At 47.2% G+C, this 24,481-nt stretch overlaps 1 protein-coding gene across 1 annotated transcript in view; it reads left to right on the top strand.

Moving 5' to 3' along the window:
* Positions 1-22,740: 22,740 nt before the first annotated feature.
* The window catches only part of LOC124796150 (SCY1-like protein 2), a 404,810-nt gene continuing 403,069 nt past the window's right edge, over positions 22,741-24,481 (top strand). The window contains exons 1-2 of the mRNA XM_047260241.1: positions 22,741-22,768; positions 22,862-23,007. Coding sequence (XP_047116197.1) covers positions 22,741-22,768; positions 22,862-23,007 — 174 coding nt within the window. The remainder of the gene's footprint in view (positions 22,769-22,861; positions 23,008-24,481) is intronic.

Below are 24,481 nucleotides of genomic sequence, written 5' to 3'. Positions count from 1 at the left end.
AGTCTATGTTAACAAACTTCTCTTTTTCAGAAACGCTTTCATTGTCATAGGCAGTCTACATTTTTATATCCTCTCTACTTCGACCATCATCAGTTATTTTGCTCCCCAAACTCATCTACTACTGTGTCTCATTTCCTAATCTAGTTCCATCAGTATCACCTGATTTAATTCGACTACATTCCATTATCCTCGTTTTGCTTTTGTAGATGTTCATCTTATATACTCCATTCAACACACTCTCCATCCCGTTCAGCTGCTCTTCCTGGTCTTTTGCTCTCTCTGACAGATTTACAATGTCATCGGCGAACTTCAAAGTTTTTATTTCTTCTTCATGGATTTTAATACCTACTCCGAACTTTTCTTTTGTTTCCTCTATTGCTTGCTCAATATACAGATTGATTAACATCGGCGATAGGCTACAACCCTGTCTCACTGCCTTCCCAACCAGTGCTCCCCTTTCATACCCCTCGACTCTTATAACTGCCATTTGGTTTCTATACAAATTGTAAATAGCCTTTCGCTCCCTGTATTTTACCTCTGCCACCTTCAGAATTTGAAAGAGAGTATTTCAGTCTACATCCTCAAAAAGCTTTCTCTAAGTCTACAAATGCTAGAAACGTAGGTTTACCTTTCTTTAATCTATCTTCTAAGATAAGTCGTAGGGTCAGTATTGCCTCGTGTGCTCCAACATTCCCCGAGGTTGGCTTCTACCAGATTTTCTATTCGTCTGCAAAGAATTCGTGTTAGTACTTTGTAACCGTGACTTATTTAACGTGACTTGTTAACGAGATATAAAAAGTTTTTTTTCCTTTCTCAGCAAGTGAATTCGTTAAAAAAACTGAAATTCTATACGTACAGACAGTAAAGAATAATTTTTCCTCCTACTTGATAGAAACCGAATAAAAACCGCTCAAGATGCAGTGGGTCCATGCGGAACATATCCGAAAACAAATTTATTTACAAGCAAACGCGGACGGAAGAATGTGGTTCAAATTCAACAGTCCATGTTCTTTGAAGCAGATTCCGTGCCATGATCTTTGACTTCGACATTTTTGTTTTGTTTACGGAACCGAAAGGGGGTTACCTAAACACTTCCACATGAGTTATTTTCGGGTGGCTCGTGAGAAAACCTACGACGCTTTTCAAAGTCAGCGAGTCTGCCCTCTTCTTTTTATGGCTGCAGCCACGGGAACTCTCTCGGCCGTCGCGGCGCTGGAGACGCGCGCGACGTCTCGGATAAACCAGTAATTGCGTTGCTCGACTTTTGGCTCTCGCTGCAGTTTGCTGTTGGCGGGAGAGGCGCCGCGGTGTCAGACTGCAGGTAGAGGTGGTGGGGGGGGGGGGGGGGGAAGTAGAGGAAAAGCAGAGGCGCCGGGAGGAGCGCGGCAAGGCGACTCACACACGAGTGCGCCCGTTCCAGCGGCGCCGAACCGCGCTGACTTCCCAGCCAAGTACGACGGCCAGCGCGGGCGTCGCGACGCCACTGTGGCGCTGCGTGTTAAACTTGGCGGGGCGCGTTCCAAGTTGGGCGGTCCGCGTGTCGCCTGGGAGCTCGTTCCACTGCAGAAGGCTGCACGGCCCGACCCAGCAAGTTACGGCCTCTTCGGAACGCTCTGAATTTTCACAGCCAACGCACGCTCGCTGCTAGGGAGTATGTCGAACTGCGAGCGCACGAGAAACTGTTCATTCCTATACATCTACACTACTGGCCATTAAAATTGCTACACCAAGTAGAAATGCAGATGATAAACGGGTATTCGTTGGACAAATATATTATACTACAACTGACGTGTGATTACATTTTCACGCAATTTGTGCATAGATACTGAGAAATCAGTACCCAGAACAACCACCTCTGCCCTTCACACACCTGGGCATTGAGTCACACAGAGCTTGGATGGCATGTACAGGTACAGCTGCCCCTGCAGCTTCAACACGATACCACAGTTCATCAGGAGTAGTGATTGGGATATTGTGACGAGCCACTTGCTCGGTCACCATTGACCACACGTTTTCTATTGGTGAGATATCTGGAGAATGTGATGGCCAGGGCAGCAGTCGAACATTTTCTGTATCCAGAAAGGCCCGTACAGGACTTGCAACATGCGGTCGTGCGTTATCCTGCTGAAATGTAGGTTTTCGCAGGGATCGAATGAAGGGTAGAGCCACGGGTCGTAACACATCTGAAATGTAACGTCCACTCTTCAAACTGGGGTGAATGCGAACAAGAGGTGACCGAGACGTGTAACCAATGGCACCCCGTACCATCACGCCGGGTGATACGCCACTATGGCGATGACGAATACGCGCTTCCAACGTGCGTTCACTGCAATGTCGCCAACCACGGATGCGAGCATCATGGTGCTGTAAAAATCCGAAAAAATGACGTTTTGCCATTCGTGCACCCAGGTTCGTCGTTGAGTACACCATCGCAGGCGCTCCTGTGTGTGATGCAGCGTCGAGGGTAACCGCAGCCATGGTCTCCGAGCTGATAGTCCATGCAGCTGCAAACGTCGTCGAACTGTTGTCTTTCAAACATCCCCATCTGTTGACCCAGGGATCGAGGCGTTGCTGCACGATCCGTTACAGCCATGCGGATAAGATGCCTTTCATCTCGACTGCTAGTAATACGAGGCCGTTGGGATCCAGCACAGCGTTCCGTATTACCCTCCTGAACCCAACGATTCCATATTCTGCTAACAGTCATTGGATCTCCACGAACGCGAGCAGCAATGTCGCGATACGATAAACCGCAATCGCGATAGGCTACAATCCGACCTTTATCAAAGTCGGAAACCTGATGGCACGCATTTATCCTCCTTGCACGAGGCATGACAACAACGTTTCACCAGGCAACGCCGGTCAACTGCTGTTTGTGTATGAGAAATCGGTTGGAAACTTTCCTCATGTCAGCACGTTGTAGGTATCACCACCGGCGCCAACCCTGTGTGAATGCTGTGAAAAGCTAATCATTTGCATATCACAGCATCTTCTTCCTGTCGGTTAAATTTCGCGTGTGTAGCACGTCATCTTCGTGGTGTAGCAATTTCAATGAGCAGTAGTGCACACTTCGCAACGCACTTCGTGATATTTAGCCGTGGGTACTTTGAGCACCACAGCCACTTCTCACCCCTATCCTGCTCCAGTCACGAACTGTTGGCGGGAAGATGGATTGTTGCCTCCGTGTAGGTCGAATCTCTTTAATTTTAACAGAGGTTTAAAATACATATTCAGTTGTAAGGGCTTTCTACTTACAAAACGACCTGTTTCGAACTCTTATATCCTCATAATCTGGTGTTATAACTTTGTGCTGTGATCCCGCGTTCTGTACTCGTTCACCGTGGGGCTCAGGGTCATAGCACGAAGTTGTAATACCTGATGGTGGCCATATAAGAGTCAGAAACAGGTCGTGTTCTAAATAAATAGAACCTTACAAGTGAGGCGGTATTTCCAGCCTCTACTATAATGCTCAGTTGCGAATGTTCCTCAGACAGGAGTGTTCGTCTTTAATTTTGCCTTTATGGTAAGGTGGAAACAGTATATTGATTGACTCTTCCAGCAACGTACATTACCGGAACTGTAACAGTAGACAACCCCTTGGTGCTGAATGCCTCTCTTGCAGCGTCTGCTGCCACTGGAATCGGCAGCGCATACCCATCACGTGACACTCTCGCACTTGCTAAATGAACCATCTACGAGACGCGCTTCTCTTCTCTGGATCTTCTCTATTTCTTCCATCCGCCCTGTCATGTACGAACCACGGACTGACAATCAATATGCAATATTAGTCGGACGACGGTTTTTTACTGTACCTCGTTTGGGGGTGGATTACAATGCCTGAGGATCCTCAGAATGAATCTCAGTCTGGTATCTGCCCTACCTGCGTTAGTTTTATGTGGTTGCTCCTCTCGAAATGGCTTCGTGTACATACTCGTATATACACTCCTGGAAATGGAAAAAAGAACACATTGACACCGGTGTGTCAGACCCTCCATACTTGCTCCGGACACTGCGAGAGGGCTGTACAAGCAATGATCACACGCACGGCACAGCGGACACACCAGGAGCCGCGGTGTTGGCCGTCGAATGGCGCTAGCTGCGCAGCATTTGTGCACCGCCGCCGTCAGTGTCAGCCAGTTTGCCATGGCATACGGAGCTCCATCGCAGTCTTTAACACTGGTAGCATGCCACGACAGCGTGGACGTGAACCGTATGTGCAGTTGACGGACTTTGAGCGAGGGCGTATAGTGGGCATGCGGGAGGCCGGGTGGACGTACCGCCGAATTGCTCAACACGTGGGGCGTGAGGTCTCCACAGTACATCGATGTTGTCGCCAGTGGTCGGCGGAAGGTGCACGTGCCCGTCGACCTGGGACTGGACCGCAGCGACGCACGGATGCACGCCAAGACCGTAGGATCCTACGCAGTGCCGTAGGGGACCGCACCGCCACTTCCCAGCAAATTAGGGACACTGTTGCTCCTGGGGTATCGGCGAGGACCATTCGCAACCGTCTCCATGAAGCTGGGCTACGGTCCCGCACACCGTTAGGCCGTCTTCCGCTCACGCCCCAACATCGTGCAGCCCGCCTCCAGTGGTGTCGCGACAGGCGTGAATGGAGGGACGAATGGAGACGTGTCGTCTTCAGCGATGAGAGTCGCTTCTGCCTTGGTGCCAATGATGGTCGTACGCGTGTTTGGCGCCGTGCAAGTGAGCGCCACAATCAGGACTGCATACGACCGAGGCACACAGGGCCAACACCCGGCATCATGGTGTGGGGAGCGATCTCCTACACTGGCCGTACACCACTGGTGATCGTCGAGGGGACACTGAATAGTGCACGGTACATCCAAACCGTCATCGAACCCATCGTTCTACCATTCCTAGACCGGCAAGGGAACTTGCTGTTCCAACAGGACAATGCACGTCCGCATGTATCCCGTGCCACCCAACGTGCTCTAGAAGGTGGAAGTCAACTACCCTGGCCAGCAAGATCTCCAGATCTGTCCCCCATTGAGCATGTTTGGGACTGGATGAAGCGTCGTCTCACGCGGTCTGCACGTCCAGCACGAACGCTGGTCCAACTGAGGCGCCAGGTGGAAATGGCATGGCAAGCCGTTCCACAGGACTACATCCAGCATCTCTACGATCGTGTCCATGGGAGAATAGCAGCCTGCATTGCTGCGAAAGGTGGATATACACTGTACTAGTGCCGACATTGTGCATGCTCTGTTGCCTGTGTCTATGTGCCTGTGGTTCTGTCAGTGTGATCATGTGATGTATCTGACCCCAGGAATGTGTCAATAAAGTTTCCCTTTCCTGGGACAATGAATTCACGGTGTTCTTATTTCAATTTCCAGGAGTGTATTTTATGGGCGTCACTGCTTCCATTGACCGCTCTGTAAGCGTATAGTTATGCAACGCGTATTTCTGCCTGTTTACGGGCTACAGTTTACATTTGTTTATGTTGAAGGTCAAGTGCCAACCCTGCACCAAGCGCACATTTTCTGGAGGTAAATTTCGATATTATTTTCTACCTTTGCCACTTCTCAGTATACCTCACGAAATATCCAACGTTATCCACTTGAAACAGTATGTCAAATATAAAAAATTTTGAAAATGAACCTTGAAAGACTACCTATGTATCAGTTTATCTATTTCGTCCAATTTAGGAAAGTAGCTTTTCACAATACTCGGCCCGTTCATTCACACAAATGCATTGCGTTATATGGGGCTCGATAAATCACCTAATACGTTGTCGGACGCCCTTCTGCCCGACGTACCGCAGGAGCTCGATGATGCATGGACTCAACAAGCCGTTGGAACTCCCTTGCAGAAATATACGACAATAGCCCTCCAAAATTGCGAAAGTGTTACCGGTGGAAGATTTTGTGCACGAACGGACTTCTCGATTATGTCTCATAAATGTTTCAGAGGGCTCATGTCGGGCGCTCGGATTGCCCATAATTCACATGGCGCACAGTCATCCACAAAAACGCCATCGTTGTTTTAGAACAAGAAGTCCGTGAATGGCTGCAAATGGTCTACAAGCAGCCAACATAACCATATCCATTCAAGCATCGGTTTAGTTGGACGAGAGGACCCAGTCCACCCCATGTAAATACTGCCGACACCAGTTTGCACAGTGGCTTGTTGACAACTTGGGTCCATGGCTTCGCAGGGCCTGTGCCACACTCGAACCTTACGATCAGCTCTTACCAATTGAAATCGGTACTCGTCTGACGAGTCCACGGTTTTCCAGCCGTCTAGGGTTCAACAGGTATGACCACGAGTCCAGGAGAGGCGCTGCAGGTGATGTCACGCTGTTAGCAAAGGCACTCGCGTCGGTTCTCCACTGCCATAGCCCATTAATGCCGAATTTCGCAGCACTGTCCTAACTGATACGTGTGTCGTACCTCTCACATTGATTTCTGCGGTTATTTCATGCAGTGGTGCTTGTCTGTTAGCACTGACAACTTTACGCAAATGCCGCTGCTCTCGGTCGTTAAGCGAAGGCAGTCGGCCACTTCGTTGTCCGTGGTGAGAGGTAATGCAGGAAATTCGGTATTCTCAGCACATCCTTGATACTGTGATCTCAGCAGATTGAATTCCCTAACAATTTCCGAAACGGAATACCCCATATGTCTAGTTCGAGCTACCATTCCCGATTCAAAGTCTGTTAATTGCTATCGTGCAGCCATAATCACGTCCGAATCCTTTCCACGTGAATCACCTGACTACAACTGAGAGATCCGCCAATGCACAGTTCTTTACACCTTGTGTACGCGATACGACAGCCATCTATGTGCACATCACTATCCTATGACTTTTGTCACCTCATTGTATGTACAATAAGAGGACACACGCCGCAAAAGACATTAAAAAAAATACTAAATGTGGGCTTCTTGCATTATTTCACAGTTCTTCATCGTGCGTACGTAGTTGTATCGAATAACTAAAGAAGTTACAACACATTGCGTGTGACATAGACGGACAGTATACTCTGCTTATTCCCGCATAACCATTACTGCCGTAATCCAATCAGTAGGACTCTTCAATTCAGATCACTTGCATAATTGGTCCCAAGAAATGAGTTACACAGGGCAGAAGAGAAAGGGTACTGTATATGCAAAAGTAGTGTGAGGTGCCCGCAATGGTTTACACAAAACCGTCAGAGCGAAAGAGGAAAACCTTTAACCAACCACAGCTCGATGCCCATTGATTTCTCCCGTCATACTTTGTGGCCGTGATGATTCTCTACCTAGGCACACAGATTATGCCTAGTTGTTTGTTTGAACAAGTTTTATAAAAAATGGTTCAAATGGCTCTGAGCACTATGGGACACAACTGCTGAGGTCATTAGTCCCCTAGAACTTAGAACTAGTTAAACCTAACTAACCTAAGGACATCACAAACATCCATGCCCGAGACAGGATTCGAACCTGCGACCGTAGCGGTCTTGCGGTTCCAGACTGCAGCGCCTTTAACCGCACGGCCACTTCGGACGGCGCCAAGTTTTAAAAAGAAACCGATGCAGTTCTACCTGGTTGCAGTGAAGCAGCAATATAAACATGGCAAAGTGGCTTCGCGCTCTATCTTTATAACTGCCTTGTGCTCGGCCACTCGGCGAAGTGTGAGGTCAAGGAGAAATCCTGGCTAGACTTCCCATTCATCTGTGACTCTCAATACACTACCAAACTTTAATCTCGCAGAACTTATTGCACCGAGCCAAGATGCTATGTTTCCCACCAACACTGATGAACCCCAACATTATGACCAGCTTCTTAATAGTGTATCGGTGCACTGACATGTGATTTCATTTTCACGCAATTTGAGTGCATAGATCCTGAGAAATCAGTACCCAGAACAAACACCTTTGGCCGTAATAACGGCCTTGATACGCCTGGGCATTGAGTCAAACAGAGCCTGGATGGCGTGTACATGTACAGTTGCCCATGCAGCTTCAGCACGGTACCACAGATCATCAAGAGTAGTGACTGGCATATTCTGAAGAACCAGTTGCTGGGCCACCATTGAGCAGACGTTTTCAATTGGTGAGAGATCTGGAGAATGTGCTGCCCGGGGCAGCCTTGATACGCCTGGGCATTGAGTCAAACAGAGCCTGGATGGCGTGTACATGTCCAGCTGCCCATGCAGCTTCAACACGATACCACAGTTCATCAAGAGTAGAGACTGGCATATTGTGACGAGCCAGTTGCTCTGCCACCATTGACCAGACGTTTTCAGTTGGTGAGAGATCTGGAGAAAGTGCTGCCCGGGGCAGCAGTCAAACATTATCTGTATCCAGAAAGGCCCGTACAGGACCAGCAACATGCGGTCGTGCATTATCCTGCTGAAATGTAGGGTTTCGCAGTGATCGAATGAAGGGTGGAGCCACGGGTCGTAACACATCTGAAATGTAACGCCCACTGTTCAAAGTGCCGTCAATGCGAACAAGAGGTGACCGAGATGTTAACCAATGGCACCCCATACCATCACGCCGGGTGATACGCCAATATGGCGATGACGAATACACGCTTCCAATGGGAGTTCGCTGCGATGTTGCCAAACACGGATGCGACCATCATGATGCTGTAAACAGAACCTGTATTCATCCGAAAAAATGACGTTTTGCCATCGTGCACCCAGGTTCGTCGTTGAGTTCACCATCGCAGGCGCTCCTGTCTGTGATGCAGCGTCGAGGGTAACCGCAGCCATGGTCTCCGAGCTCATAGTCCATGCTGCTGCAAACGTCGTCGAACTGTTCGTGGAGATGGTTGTTGTCTTGCAAACGTCCCCATCTCTTGACTCAGGGATCGAGACGTGGCTGCACGATCCGTTACAGCCATGCGGATAAGATGTTTGTAATTTCGACAGCTAGTGATACGAGCCCGTTGGGATCCAGCACGGCATTCCGTATTACCCTCCTGAACCCACCGATTCCATATTCTGCTAACAGTCATTGGATCTCGACCAACGCGAGCAGCAATGCCGCGATACGATAAACCGCCATCACGATAGACTACAATCCGACCTTTATCAAAGTCGGAAACGCGATGGTACGGACTTCTCCTCCTTTCACGAGGCATCACAACAACGTTTCACCAGGCAATGATGGTGAACTGCTGTTTGTGTATGAGAAATCGGTTGGATACTTGCCTCATGGGAGCACATTGTAGGTGTCGCCACTGGCGCCAAAGTTGTGTGAATGCTCTGAAAAGCTAACCATTTTCATATCACAGCATCTTCTTCCTGTCGGTTAAATGTCGCGTCTGTAGCACGTCATCTTCGTGGTGTAGCAATTTTAATGGCCAGTAGTGTATTCCGAAAGTCTTTTGTGGCTACCCAGATGTCTACATACGTATTACGCAATTCCAGTAAATTACAGGCCGGTCATCTGCGGCTCGGAGTTTGTGTTCCACAGCGTCCCAGATATGTTTCATCGGCTTCAGACACGGAGAATCTGTTGGACAAGACATGAACGTGAGCTCACCATCATAGTCCTCAAACCATTCTAGCACGAATCTATCCCTGTCACACGGGCAGTTAAGCCGCTGGATGATGCCATCGCTGTCTGGGAAAACGATAAGCATGAAGGAATGCACGTGGCCCGTAGTTCTGTCCACAGCTGCCTTAGATTGTCATCACAGGTTTCACGAAAGTCCAGATGAATGTCCCCCATGTCACAATACTGCCCGCAGCGGTCTGCGTCCGTAAGGCGGTGCATGTTTCGAGCAGCCGTTCCTCTGGACGGACAAGGCCATGGTCGTGTTGTAATAAGAAACTTCATTCGTCATGCCATGTGTCCATCAGTCCACGGCCCAGTCTCAAAGAGTTTGTTCCCACCGCCATCGTAACTAACGATACTCGGGAACATGGCATCCATCTTTACAAATTTCCTTTTTCTGGCAGACACACCTCCAGCTCGTCCGCTTATAGCAACCTCTCAAAACTCTGGGATCTCTCTCTCCACATCCACCACTGCTGGCGACTCACCTTCAACTGCGCAACACTACGCGCTGTTCCCATCCAACTACCCAACACTACAATAGCGAATATTCCAACAATGCCAACCAGCCACAGACTGGGGTTTTGCATACAGAGCGCTACGTGGCGTTACCAACATATAAACCTAAACCGTCTATTTACAAAAGGAGGAAAGTGCAATCTTTACTTCTATGGCATTTACTGCCAGGGTCGCCTGAGTGGGTTTAGACGACACCTCCTTATATTTTATATTTGGTTGGCATCAGATTGAGGGGGGAGGGGGGGAGGGACAGTTAGTTGGTGGTTTACTTCTAATGGGGTACTACTGTCTGCTTAGTTGGGGCACAGGTGATTCTCCATCCGTTTCTTCTGCGCTTATACAAGATGCTAAAAAAGAAGATATTCCATATTTTAAGAGGTGGCAGTATGGACCAAAACTAGACAAAAATATCCAGTAAGCATGGACTCGAAAATGCATACCTCATGAGGTTCGCTACTGGGTGAAACACGCCTCTTTCTCTGCAAGCTCTGTGCTGTTACGGGAGGCCTGCAAAATGCTGTAAACAATTGAGAACGCACTGTTTTGTTACTGCGAAACTGCCGAGTCCCTAGTGACATCTGATTGCTGTCACGTGCAGCCTATACTTGGAGCCATCGCTAAACGGCTGTTCAGTGTGGTGTCTAAAAATGCTACTGATTAAGATCGGTGGAACGAGCTAGCCAAAATAACTGGAGAACTCCTACGAATCCATAGCCCATCAACTGTCTGTGTCAGGTGTCCCAGAACATTTCGGAGGAAATGGGCTGGTGCTCCATCATGCATGCATTCCCAGACGTTTCTGCAATGGTACCTTCTCTATCAGTTCCGGCAACTGGTTTGATAGGAACTGACCGTACCTGGCATCAGTCAACCTGTTTGGTAGCGTGTGCGCAGGGGCGGGTTGTGCTCTCACTATCCTTTAAATAATCAGTCCATCTGCCTGGATAGTTTTCCGGTTATCTGCTCCTTCGCCCTGCGGTGGTAGATATTGGTTTAGCAGACAAAAGCAGCGTCGAACAAAAATTCGAATTATCACGTACCACACAAAAGCCACATAACTACAGTCTGTGTGTAGTAGATGAAAGTTAGTTAAACTATCGGGCGATGGGGATTCTTGCACGACTCGTTTGAAAAAAGTCTAAAATTCCCTGTGAGTTGGCTTATTGTCTTTAAAACATAAAATGGCTGTCAAATCCAGAATTAATATCCCGACGTCAATCATGTAATATTACTACACTCCTGGAAATGGAAAAAAGAACACATTGACACCGGTGTGTCAGACCCACCATACTTGCTCCGGACACTGCGAGAGGGCTGTACAAGCAATGATCACACGCACGGCACAGCGGACACACCAGGAACCGTGGTGTTGGCCGTCGAATGGCGCTAGCTGCGCAGCATTTGTGCACCGCCGCCGTCAGTGTCAGCCAGTTTGCCGTGGTATACGGAGCTCCATCGCAGTCTTTAACACTGGTAGCATGCCGCGACAGCGTGGACGTGAACCGTATGTGCAGTTGACGGACTTTGAGCGAGGGCGTATAGTGGGCATGCGGGAGGCCGGGTGGACGTACCGCCGAATTGCTCAACACGTGGGGCGTGAGGTCTCCACAGTACATCGATGTTGTCGCCAGTGGTCGGCGGAAGGTGCACGTGCCCGTCGACCTGGGACCGGACCGCAGCGACGCACGGATGCACGCCAAGACCGTAGCATCCTACGCAGTGCCGTAGGGGACCGCACCGCCACTTCCCAGTAAATTAGGGACACTGTTGCTCCTGGGGTATCGGCGAGGACCATTCGCAACCGTCTCCATGAAGCTGGGCTACGGTCCCGCACACCGTTAGGCCGTCTTCCGCTCACGCCCCAACATCGTGCAGCCCGCCTCCAGTGGTGTCGCGACAGGCGTGAATGGAGGGACGAATGGAGACGTGTCGTCTTCAGCGATGAGAGTCGCTTCTGCCTTGGTGCCAATGATGGTCGTATGCGTGTTTGGCGCCGTGCAGGTGAGCGCCACAATCAGGACTGCATACGACCGAGGCACACAGGGCCAACACCCGGCATCATGGTGTGGGGAGCGATCTCCTACACTGGCCGTACACCACTGGTGATCGTCGAGGGGACACTGAATAGTGCACGGTACATCCAAACCGTCATCGAACCCATCGTTCTACCATTCCTAGACCGGCAAGGGAACTTGCTGTTCCAACAGGACAATGCACGTCCGCATGTATCCCGTGCCACCCAACGTGCTCTAGAAGGTGTAAGTCAACTACCCTGGCCAGCAAGATCTCCGGATCTGTCCCCCATTGAGCATGTTTGGGACTGGATGAAGCGTCGTCTCACGCGGTCTGCACGTCCAGCACGAACGCTGGTCCAACTGAGGCGCCAGGTGGAAATGGCATGGCAAGCCGTTCCACAGGACTACATCCAGCATCTCTACGATCGTCTCCATGGAAGAATAGCAGCCTGCATTGCTGCGAAAGGTGGATATACACTGCACTAGTGCCGACATTGTGCATGCTCTGTTGCCTGTGTCTATGTGCCTGTGGTTCTGTCAGTGTGATCATGTGATGTATCTGACCCCAGGAATGTGTCCATAAAGTTTCCCCTTCCTGGGACAATGAATTCACGGTGTTCTTATTTCAATTTCCAGGAGTGTATATCAATTACAAGTTCACACCCGAAAGCCGCCAGAAGATATTTAGTAAGACCCGATATTTTAAACGTCCTAAACAGTCACTGACCCACGACCACTTGCGAGTTAACACATTCAGTTGTTCAGTAGGCTTCTTCTGAAGAACTGCTCACCATGATGGCTCGTTATTTTGCACGAAACACGACACGCATATTTTATGTACGGCATGAAATATTGACACGCGAAATCTCCTAAAATAAATCACTCACAAAGGTGAAACGTTCAAAAAATACTCGCTTTTCATGGGTTACACCAGAACCGACCAAACGCGCTGATTTCTTCATATTGGTACAAGTTTGATTAGCGCAGTTTAACATAGGTGTTTACCAGAAGATGGCTCCCGAGCGTCTATCTCGATTCATAGGTCTGAGGCACAAATCCTTACTCAGACGCGGGGAAACATTGAATTCCGATTGGCTAGTATGTTAGGCAGCCAATCAGATCATTTCGAGCACTTCTATACTCCAGGTATTTCTAATGTTAGGCAATAAGATTACCACAAGTAAATTAGACTAGAAATTCCGTAATTACGAAACTAAATAAAATTAAATGAAAACAAAAATACGATACCTTTCCGCAAAATAAATTACTTATAAATTTAATACCGAACGCCCTTTCTGGCTTTCTTTTACAAAATCAAGCTCACTCGGACATACGTCAGAATTTCCCCTGTTGCATAAGAACTTTCTCGCACATAAATTTACATAGTTTGTACGCAACATGACATTATCATTTCATGTATGTCCTCCATTCACTCTCAGTGTTTCCAAAACACTCATACAACCAGAACACGATGAAATAACAATTTTCGAAAGTTCTTTTGATTATGTCGGAAATCTGTGATGATGAAAGTAAAGAAAATTCCAGGAAGTTAGATTATGTGATCGTATCCTCTTGATTGTAGTTTCAATTGATACTATACAGAGGGGTCCAAAAATGTATCCTCTGTTTAAAAGTCCATAACTTGCAAAGTAATTGACGGAATTGTCTCATTTTTTGGTGAAAGTGTAGCTTAAAGTCCAACTTAAAGATATCACTGTAGGTGTTCGAAATGGTAACCATTAACATCCACACACAAACGATGACGCCGAACTGCAGCACGAACTACTGACAGCAACGGGTTCAGTTGGATATATGCACATGAATGTACGATGGATAGTCGAAGTTCATCCAATGTGCGTGGCTTTTGTCGATAAACGACGTCCCACAGGTAAAAGTCCAGAGGAGTTAGGTCTGGGGAACGTGGTGGATACTTCACAGCACCTCTACGGCCTATCAATCTTCCTGGTAGAGTTTCGTCGAGATACGCCCTGACACGATTTTGGTAGTGCGCTGGGGCACCATCTTGTTGAAAGTAAACTCTTCCGTCTCCGTACAAGTCTCGGATGGACGGTAAAATGGATATCTGAAGCTGCTGAAGGTACACTTCACTGGTAACTGTGCCGTCAAGGCAGAATGGCCCAATCAAGCCCCGGTAAGACAACCCACACCACACATTTACTCCTGGCAAATTCACGGCTTTGTCTACATGGACGTTCGGATTTTCGGCGGCCTAGTAGATGCAATTGTGATGATTTACTGTACCACTGAGTTTGAACTGTGCCTCATCAGACTACACAATCATCTCTGCAAACTCTTCATAGTTGCGCACCATGTTAGTAATCCACTCGCAGTACACCATTCTACGATCTGGGTCGTCCTGGTTCATTGCGTGTAGCAATCGTGGGATGTAGCACTTCCACTTTGCTGTCTTCAAAATTCGCCGAACACTTGAGCGACTCACTCCAGATTCACGTGCAAACTGAATAGTTGTAACACACGACGGGAGTTATCTGGACTTGTTATTGTTACAGATCGTCCAGATCGTTGTTTGTGTACACCTTTAGCACAGCGTTCGGCTTCAAATTTGTCTCGAATGCGACGAATCGTTAAACGTGTCGGTGGCTCTGTTAGATACTCATTTCGCCATTGCCGTCGAACCTCATTAATGTTTTCGTACTTAAAATACCACCTCAAAACTTTCTTCCTTTCATCGAATGTAAGCCTTGCGCCAGCCATGTTTACTCAAGTAACTAGGTGCAACTCAGAACAAAACACTGACTAACCGGTGACTGTCATCTGATAAAACAAAACAACGCAATACAACGCTTGTGTGGCGATTGCCGGAACTACAAACTATTACACTACCAAAGATGAAATAACTCCGTCAATTAGTTTGCCAGTTATGGACTTTTAAACAGTGCATACATTTTTTGGACCCCTCTGTATATGAATACATTACAGTACCTACCTCGGTTTGACAATGCCAGGACGGTTATTATGTGCTTTAGGTAAAAATTTATATCTCCGAAAGTATGGAAGTTAAGTGATTTGAAATTATAACAATATAGATTCATATTTAACAGTAATTCTTCAGATTCTTACAGAGTATGTGAGAAGTATTGCGTGCAGCGTTACTAAGTACACAGCTCGCTCGTCCCAGTAGGCAGCACAGCTGTGCCAGCCTGAGAACCGACTTCTGCTCTCCTCTCTGCTCCAAGGCGAGCTACGCTTTCAGCGCAAGGAGACAACGAGTAATAATTTGCTACGTTACACATATGAGGTCCTACGACTATATCGTCAATAATGCCCGCCGATAAATTAATCGAAAATCGGCGCTGCTGTCTTGCTTCAACTGCGCGTTGATTCGCGTCAGCCAACACACGGCTTTGAAAACTGACAGTCGCATCTCTCGAGAAACCAGCCTCGTCTGTGAACAGTATCTTTGTTTCGACACGTGGACCTTTATCGCATCTTTCCAACAGCCATTCGCACGAATTGAGTTCCAGCTGGCCGATCTTGTAGCCGAAGGGCTTGGACGGTTCATCCAGGAGGAAACCCAGACAGCCTCGACACGTAAAGTCTGTGACTGATTATGAAAGCAGTAAAAAACGGAGAAGACTTTCTGCAATCTTTAGGCGTCTCTACACCTTCGCAGCATAACAACGTAGATCTCGCTGCACACGGTATCATAATTTTTTTTATGTTTTGTAGTTTACCTGTAGTACATTATCCATAACACACGGTCAATGATTTCTTCTTTCGATGTAGAAGGACCTTCAGAATACTGCGGTGAAGCGCCAAAGAAACTGGTATAGGCATGCGTATTGAAATACAAAGATATGTAAACAGGCAGAATACGGCGCTGCGGTCAGCAACGCCTGTATAAAACAACATGTGTCTGGCGCAGTTGTTGGATCGCTTTCTGCTGCTACAATGGCAGCTTATCGAGATTTAAGCCAGTTTCAACGTGGTCTTATAGTTTGCGCACGGGCGGCGGAACACCGAATCACCGAGGTAGCGATGAATTGGGGATTTTTCCGTACGACCTTTTCAGGAGTGTACCGTGAATATCGGGTAAATCATCAGATCTCCAACAACGCTGAGGCCGGAAAAAGATCCTGCAAGGACGGTACCAACGACGACCGAAGAGAATCGTTCAACGAGACAGAAGCGTAGCCCTTCCGCAATTTGCTGCAGATTTCAATGCTGGGCCATCAACAAGTCTCAGCGTGCGAACCATACAACGAAACATCATCGATATGGGCTTTCGGAACCGAAGGCACACCCGTGTGTCCTTGCTGACTGCGCGACACAAAGCTTTGCTTCTCGCCTGGGCCCGTCAACACCGACATTGGACTGTCGATGACTGGAAACATGTTGCCTGGTCGTACTAATCTATCTTCTGGTAAACCTTCCGGGATGTAAGGTCGTGGTCCATGAAACTCTTCAGCTCCTAACGTTTCGTCCAGAGCTGCGCTGGACATCTTCAGAGGGGTGTTTCTCCTCCGGTGAGTCTTGCCGACTGACGGGTCGGACGTCTGAGAGCGACTTATGTATCGTAGTCGGCAATACTCACCGGAGGAGAAACACCCCTCTGAAGATGTCCAGCGCAGCTCTGGACGAAACGTTAGGAGCTGAAGAGTTTCATGGACCACGACCTTACATCCCGGAAGGTTTACCAGAATATATGTCATCCGGTCGTGAAAGCTTTCATACTATGACGTACTAATCTACTTTCATATTGTATCGAGCGGATGGACGAGTAAGAGTATAGAGACAACCTCATAAATCCATGGAACCTGCATGTCAACAGGGGACTGTTCAAGCTGATGGAGGCTCTGTAATGGTGTGGAGCGTGTGATGTTTGAGTGATATGGGACCCTTGGTACGTCTAGATACAACTCTGACACGTGACACGTACGTAAGCATCCTGTCTGATCACCTGTGTCCATTCATGTCCATAGTGAATTTCGACTTACTTGAGCAACTCCAGCAGGACAATGAGACACTCCACACGTCAAGAATTACTACAGAGTGACTCCAGGAACACTCTTCTGAGTTTAAAGACTTCCGCTGGCCACCAAACTCCCCACACATGAACACTATTAAGCATATGTGGGATGCCTTGCAACGTGCTGTTCAGAAAAGATCTCAACCCCCTTGTACTCTTTCCGATTTATGGACAGCCCTGCAGGATTCACGGTGTCAGTTCCCTCCAGCACTACTTCAGGCATTAGTCGAATCCATGTCGCGTCGTTTTGCAACACTTTGGATGCTCGCGGGGACGCTACGCGATATTAGACAGGTGTACCAGTTTCTAGGCTCTTCAGTGCATAATGTGTTCTTCCAATAGTTCGATTCAAATCTTTCAGCCGACATCTTGGAAACACTTTAAATGACTTCTTAGTGGCCTATTCAAGGCTTGATACGCCATTGTCATTAAAGTAAAATGTCACAGATAACGTACAATGAGTTACAGTTTAGACAAGGTGTGAAACTCTGTCATCTAGCCGGCCGCTGTGGCCGAGCGGTTCTAGGCGCTTAACTCGGAGCCGACAACGAATCTGTGTTGCTGGAACTGCTGCTGTTGTTGAAGACGGTAGCATCTTGTGGGTACACGGGTAATTACAGGAATGGGCAATTGTAATTAATACAGCCACCTCCGCCGGGCCGGCCGAAGTGGCCGTGCGGTTCTAGGCGCTGCAGTCTGGAAACGCGCGACCGCTACGGTCGCAGGTTCGAATCCTGCCTCGGGCATGGATGTGTGTGATGTCCTTAGGTTAGTTAGGTTTAAGTAGTTCTAAGTTCTAGGGGACTGATGACTTCAGATGTTAAGTCCCATAGTGCTCAGAGCCATTTAAACCATTCTGTCATCTCTATTCTTCCAAATACCGATTACGCTTGTAAACGACGCATCTGCATGTTACCTGTGACTTCTTTGTTTAATCATGTTGGTTCCTCAAAGACTAAAGAAGCATAGCATCGCTCTCTGAAATGAGTCAGTGACACTCCACAGCACTGATTACGCTATTGGCGGCCGATAGGGGAAATATCAGAAGAAGTAATAACAAAGTACAGAACGGGCTACGCGGTAAAGTTTAGGACTATATCTTCGCACGAAAAGCGTCAAAAGAACATTTATTTCTTATCCGTCATCTTTACATTTGGAGCATGACAAGAGTAAAAGTTGTGTTAGCGTTAAATTTATGGCTGCAGTTGCATTCCAGATTATTCACAATGTTTTTGACAATGAGATGAATGGTTTCTGTGGCTGAAGGTAAGTATTGCGAGGTCCATAGTGAGGCTTCTACTGATGTGTCAGATAACCAAGCCTCCAGGAAAATAATAGGCTGAATAGCGGAGATCTTCTCGATTTTGATAGGACTATAGTGTTTCCTGATTCCTTCCCAAAACCATCGAATTTTACTTCTGGCAAACGGAACAAGATCGGACGAATCTGCCTTGAGTGACACAATATCGCACGTTCACTTTCACAGGCAGCTCCGACAATTTCTGGGACTAACCAGCGAGAATTTGTCTCCGACTGAATTTCTTTGATCGTCCAATAGCCGAGCAGAACTACGACCTTTTAATTGCTCGGAGCATTGCTTTGTCTTCAGGAGATACTAAGGTGAAGTGTTTCGTGTTTTATGTCGTCCACATGCGGCGGACGCGAAAACGAAACGGTGTGCAGTTGCCCCGCGGTGACAAAGAAAACATTTGTGGAGCCGCTTCTAGTGTTGTGTTCATCAAATAGTTGCAGTCAGGATCGTCAGCCTCAATAACTCAAATGTAGGGTTGTTAGTTCCTTCAGAAAAGTCACAGTTTATTTACATTACCCACTATAGATGTTCGTTCCTTTGGACAAAGATTTCTTCGCAGTTTATGCTTGCGGCCAAACACAGGATTGCCATAAAAATATCTCACGCACTCAGCATAAAGGAGAATCAACCCTCTCCAGAGACCTCGTCCACATTAATTGTGAAGTGGATCGTCACAGTGACGTCTCATTCCCTGTATGTTGTTAAATCGTGCTTCCACCTGTCCCATTGGAGCATATTTGCAGCCTCTAAAAAGGTATAGTTATCGACAGTACAACACCCATCGCTTTACGCCCTTAAGCCTTTAAGAGATCCAACATTATTATGTTTGCTGCTCTCTCTTTTACTCACTGCACACGTCAGCCTGAGATCTCATTATTAGTGATCGCAGCATAAAGTCCTGGACACACTCGTTTGACGTCTCTAAAAATCTGTCTCTGAGGTCAAACGTACCAGGAACCTATGAGCATGCACGGGAAACCTTAGTGATAGCCAAGCTGTGCTCTTTTTTTTTTTTTAGTGAAAACTGTAACCTCCCCACAAAATTTCGAAAGACATTATTTAAACGTTAATGAGAATAGAACCTAGTGTAACCTCCCCGCAAAAATATGAAAAGAAAATTATTCAAATGTTAATGGACATAGAGCCAAGTGTAACCTTCCCAGTGAAATTTGGAAAAAATGACAATAATTAAATGTTAATGGGAATCGTGCTCAACGCAACCTCCCAGTAAAAATAAAATAAAAGTCTATGATAATGAAAACGTGCCAAAAGTTATTTCCCCACAAGATTACTGAATAATAATGACACAAATGTTGTTGAGCTCCCACAAAAGTGTAAGTCAATTCAATGATAATGAAATCTCAGTGACAATAAAAACGCAAATAGACCGAAATGTCGATCTTAGGCCTTGTTCTTACCTCAGTAAAATTGCATCTGCTCTTATTTTTCGCCATAGCTTGGAGGAAATGCATCGCAAAAATTCTTTGAACTTAAGTAAATTTTTTCTTTAAGGAAATTCATGGGAAATTTTCTTTCAATAAAATGTTTGTTTTGTTAAAATGCTTGGTTTGAAAACAAAATTATTATTGGGGCGATTCTTGAACAAATTAATTACTGTTAAGATACATTACATTATCAGATGAGCGCAATGCAGCTTCATTACCTTATTTAAAAATACACCTCGTCCTGAACCTTGACCAGAGCCCCATGTCGACGCCCGCCGACTCCACACACACAACTGCGACTGTCTCTCCCGCGTTACTAACACGAACTACATGCTCTCGCGACTGAACTGTACTCACGCGCGGTCAAGCGCAGACTAGCAACGATAAATAACTCTCTGGTCAGAGATTCTGTCATGCCTCGCCATCGCTGGTACTGAATACATGAATACATACGCGTTTCAAAACTCGATACTGGGGAAATTTATTCCAACAATCCACACATGCCTCCCGATGAAATGGCTTAAAAGCGATCTGACACACCGCGTAACAAGGAATTGTACCCATCGGCCCACAGTCTGTGTACCTAAAATCAATACTAGGATTAAAAATCGAATCGTAAAATTCAGTTTTTTAAAATTATCTGTCCACTGTTTCTCCACTGGGTAATATTTTTAAAATAATGCAACAGTTGCTAGAAATGTTTTCCCACAAATGTCTGAAATAATACATTACAAACGCAGACTTGTCTCCCTTCTTTTTAAACACCTAGATATACTTGGTATTCTTGCCAAAGCTGCAGCCGCACTGTACAATCACCCTGATGCTATATTTCAGCGGTCCATTTGACCACCACTATCATTAGGTTCAGTATCTACGCACACGTCAGGCGTTTCCCTTAGCTTACGAGTCGGTGGTCTGTGGATGCTCAATTGGCGCAGATAGCGCTCCAGTTGTGTTCAATTGGCTTCAGAACAGCTGCATCTGGTGACCAATACGTCATCGCGAGTTCGCTATAAAGCTCCTCAAACCACTGTAGCACTGCTATACGCAGAGTTAACTTGATGAAAGATGCTTTCGCTGTTCGAGAAGACATCGATAAAGCAGAGAATGCTGGTGGTGAACAGTTTTGAACACGTAGTCCACAACTTTCATGGTGCCTCCGATTAGTAGCTTCAGTCCGATGGAAACCAAGGTCAGTGACCCTCATAGCATAACACTGTGCCCACCGGCCTGCTTCCGTGGCACGGTGCGCGTTCAAGCAGCCGTTCCCGTGGATGAGGCCCTTCCAGGAACGACCATTGACCTGGCGTAACAAGAAACGTGGTTCATTCGATCAAGAGCCACCCTTCAATTAGTCCCCGGCCTGTCTCTGTGATCCCTTGCCGACTGCAGTCGTACGAGGTGCATTCAAGTTCTAAGGCCTCCGATTTTTTTTTTCTAATTAACTACTCACCCGAAATCGATGAAACTGGCGTTACTTCTCGACGTAATCGCCCTGCAGACGTACACATTTTTCACAACGCTGACGCCATGATTCCATGGCAGCGGCGAAGGCTTCTTTAGGAGTCTGCTTTGACCACTTAAAAACCGCTGAGGCAATAGCAGCACGGCTGGTCAATGTGCGGCCACGGAGAGTGTCTTTCATTGTTGGAAAAAGCCAAAAGTCACTAGGAGCCAGGTCAGGTGATTAGGGAGCATGAGGAATCACTTCAAAGTTGTTATCACGAAGAAACTGTTGCGTAACGTTAGCTCGATGTGCGGGTGCGTTGTCTTGGTGAAACAGCACACGCGCAGCCCTTCCCGGACGTTTTTGTTGCAGTGCAGGAAGGAATTTGTTCTTCAAAACATTTTCGTAGGATGCACCTGTTACCGTAGTGCCCTTTGGAACGCAATGGGTAAGGATTACGCCCTCACTGTCCCAGAACATGGACACCATCATTTTTTCAGCACTGGCGGTTACCCGAAATTTTTTTGGTGGCGGTGAATCTGTGTGCTTCCATTGAGCTGACTGGCGCTTTGTTTCTGGATTGAAAAATGGCATCCACGTCTCATCCATTGTCACAACCGACAAAAAGAAAGTCCCATTCATGTTGTCATTGCGCGGCAACACTGCTTGGCAACATGCCACACGGGCAGCCATGTGGTCATCTGTCAGCATTCGTGACACCCACTTGGATGACACTTTTCGCATTTTCAGGTCGTCATGCAGGATTGTGTGCACAGAACCCACAGAAATGCCAACTCTGGAGGCGATATGTTGACCAGTCATTCGGCGATCACCCAAAACAATTCTCTCCACTTTCTCGATCATGTCGTCAGACCGGCTTGTGCGAGCCCGGGGTTGTTTTGGTTTGTTGTCACACGATGTTCTGCCTTCATTAAACTGTCGCACCCACGAACGCACTTTCGACACATCCATAACTCCATCACCATATGTCTCCTTCAACTGTCGATGAATTTCAATTGGTTTCACACCACGCAAATTCAGAAAACGAATGATTGCACGCTGTTGAAGTAAGGAAAACGTCGCCATTTTAAGTATTTAAAACAGTTCTCATTCTCGCCGCTGGCGGTAAAATTCCATCTGCCGTACAGTGCTGCCGTCTCTGGGACGTATTGACAATGAACGCGGCCTCATTTTAAAACAATGCACATGTTTCTATCTCTTTCCAGTCCGGGGAAAAAAAATCGGAAGCCTTAGAACTTGAATGCACCTCGTAATTGAAGATTCCGTTGGGCCAGCGTGGGAACATGTGGGAGTCACCTGCTGCAGAGCCAGATATTGAACAGTGTGCTCTGAACGGTGTGATCAATAACACTTGGGCCTCCACCGGCACTGTGCTTTGTCGTCATCCCACCACAAGCCAAAGCCCATCCTGTTTTACAGAACATGCAGCCTCTGGCCAGATGGACCGCCGAAATATCGTGTCAACATGATTGCGCGATCATACTGCAGGGCCAGTAAGCATATAGTCAATGCACAGGGAAGGTTTACGCAGCTACACCTCGGTGTACAGTGTCCACAGCTGATCGTGTACCTGTTGTGTGTTGCAGCGCCCGAGGTGCAGACGACGTCGTCGTGCAGCATCCTGAGCGACATGTTCTCGCTTGGCATGGTCATCTGCTCCATCTTCAACCAGGGCCGGCCGCTCATACAGGCCAACCACAGCGCCTCCACCTATCTCAAGCAGCTAGAAGTGGTGAGTACACCAGCTGCAGTAGGTGCCCACTGCTCGTAATTGTGTCATCTCACACAACACGTGTGCGCTGAGCAACGTAGCTGGAACCCAGTTCCGCCGCGAGGATAGTGCCGGAAACACGCAACGACGTCGTGGGAAAAGTTCCAACAGAGATTGTAACGGCACCTATTAATTTTGTTATTCTTATTATTATTATTCATGTATGGGCCTAATAAGACGACGCGAGGTACAAGGTGGTGGTGGTTAGTGTTTAACGTCCCGTCGACAACGAGGTCATTAGAGACGGAGCGCAAGCTCGGGTTAGGGAAGGATTGGGAAGGAAATCGACCGTGCCCTTTCAAAGGAACCATCCCGGCATTTGCCTGAAACGATTTAGGGAAATCACGGAAAACCTAAATCAGGATGGCCGGAGACGGGATTGAACCGTCGTCCTCCCGAATGCGAGTCCAGTGTGCTAACCACTGCGAGGTACAAGCAATCAATGTCACGTTTGATGGTCGCGCTTCCTTGGTGTCCAAATTTGTTTCACCCTTTCAGAATGAAGTCTCTTTCTTTCATCAGACCACGGTGTTCCAGTCCGCTTTCTAATTTCCGTCTGACCAACTTTCCAATCAAATATCTTTTGTCTGAGTGTTTTTCTATCTGTAACGTCTGCCTGAGCTATAATGGTTACTTTAAAATCCTACTTAATCACAGCGATCTATTTAATTGGCTCAGTTTTGGCCTTACTTCTGTTTTCGTAGATTTCTACTACTAGTTTTCTCAACCTAGTGGGTGCTGTTCTTTTAATGTGCCCATCAAATTTAAGTCTCCGTTTTCTCATGTCACCATGTATATTTGTGTATTCTTCTACCTCATTACTTCTCAGCCTATATATCAGTTTCTCCATCAGTGATTTTGGGGCCTAATGTTTCCTAATTATCTTTCTCTCTTTTGAAGTCCTTCAGTATCCCTCTTTCTACTTAAAATTAAAGTTTCTGCTCCATAAAGCCATTCACGTTTGATTATAGTGCTATAATGCGTAAGTTTACTGAATGTAGAAAGTGATTTTTATCTTGAATATGTTGTGTTAATACACTCCTGGAAATTGAAATAAGAACACCGTGAATTCACTGTCCCAGGAAGGGGAAACTTTATTGATACATTCCTGGGGTCAGATACATCACATGATCACACTGACAGAACCACAGGCACATAGACACAGGCAACAGAGCATGCACAATATCGGCACTAGTACAGTGTATATCCACCTTTCGCAGCAATGCAGGCTGCTATTCTCCCATGGAGACGATCGTAGAGATGCTGGATGTAGTCCTGTGGAACGGCTTGCCATGCCATTTCCACCTGGCGCCTCAGTTGGACCAGCGTTCGTGCTGGACGTGCAGACCGCGTGAGACGACGCTTCATCCAGTCCCAAACATGCTCAATGGGGGACAGATCCGGAGATCTTGCTGGCCAGGGTAGTTGACTTACA

This window comes from Schistocerca piceifrons, chromosome 4 (assembly GCF_021461385.2).
Source record: "Schistocerca piceifrons isolate TAMUIC-IGC-003096 chromosome 4, iqSchPice1.1, whole genome shotgun sequence".
NCBI classification, from domain to species: domain Eukaryota; kingdom Metazoa; phylum Arthropoda; class Insecta; order Orthoptera; family Acrididae; genus Schistocerca; species Schistocerca piceifrons.
This window is presented reverse-complemented; position numbering and strand designations above follow the sequence as displayed.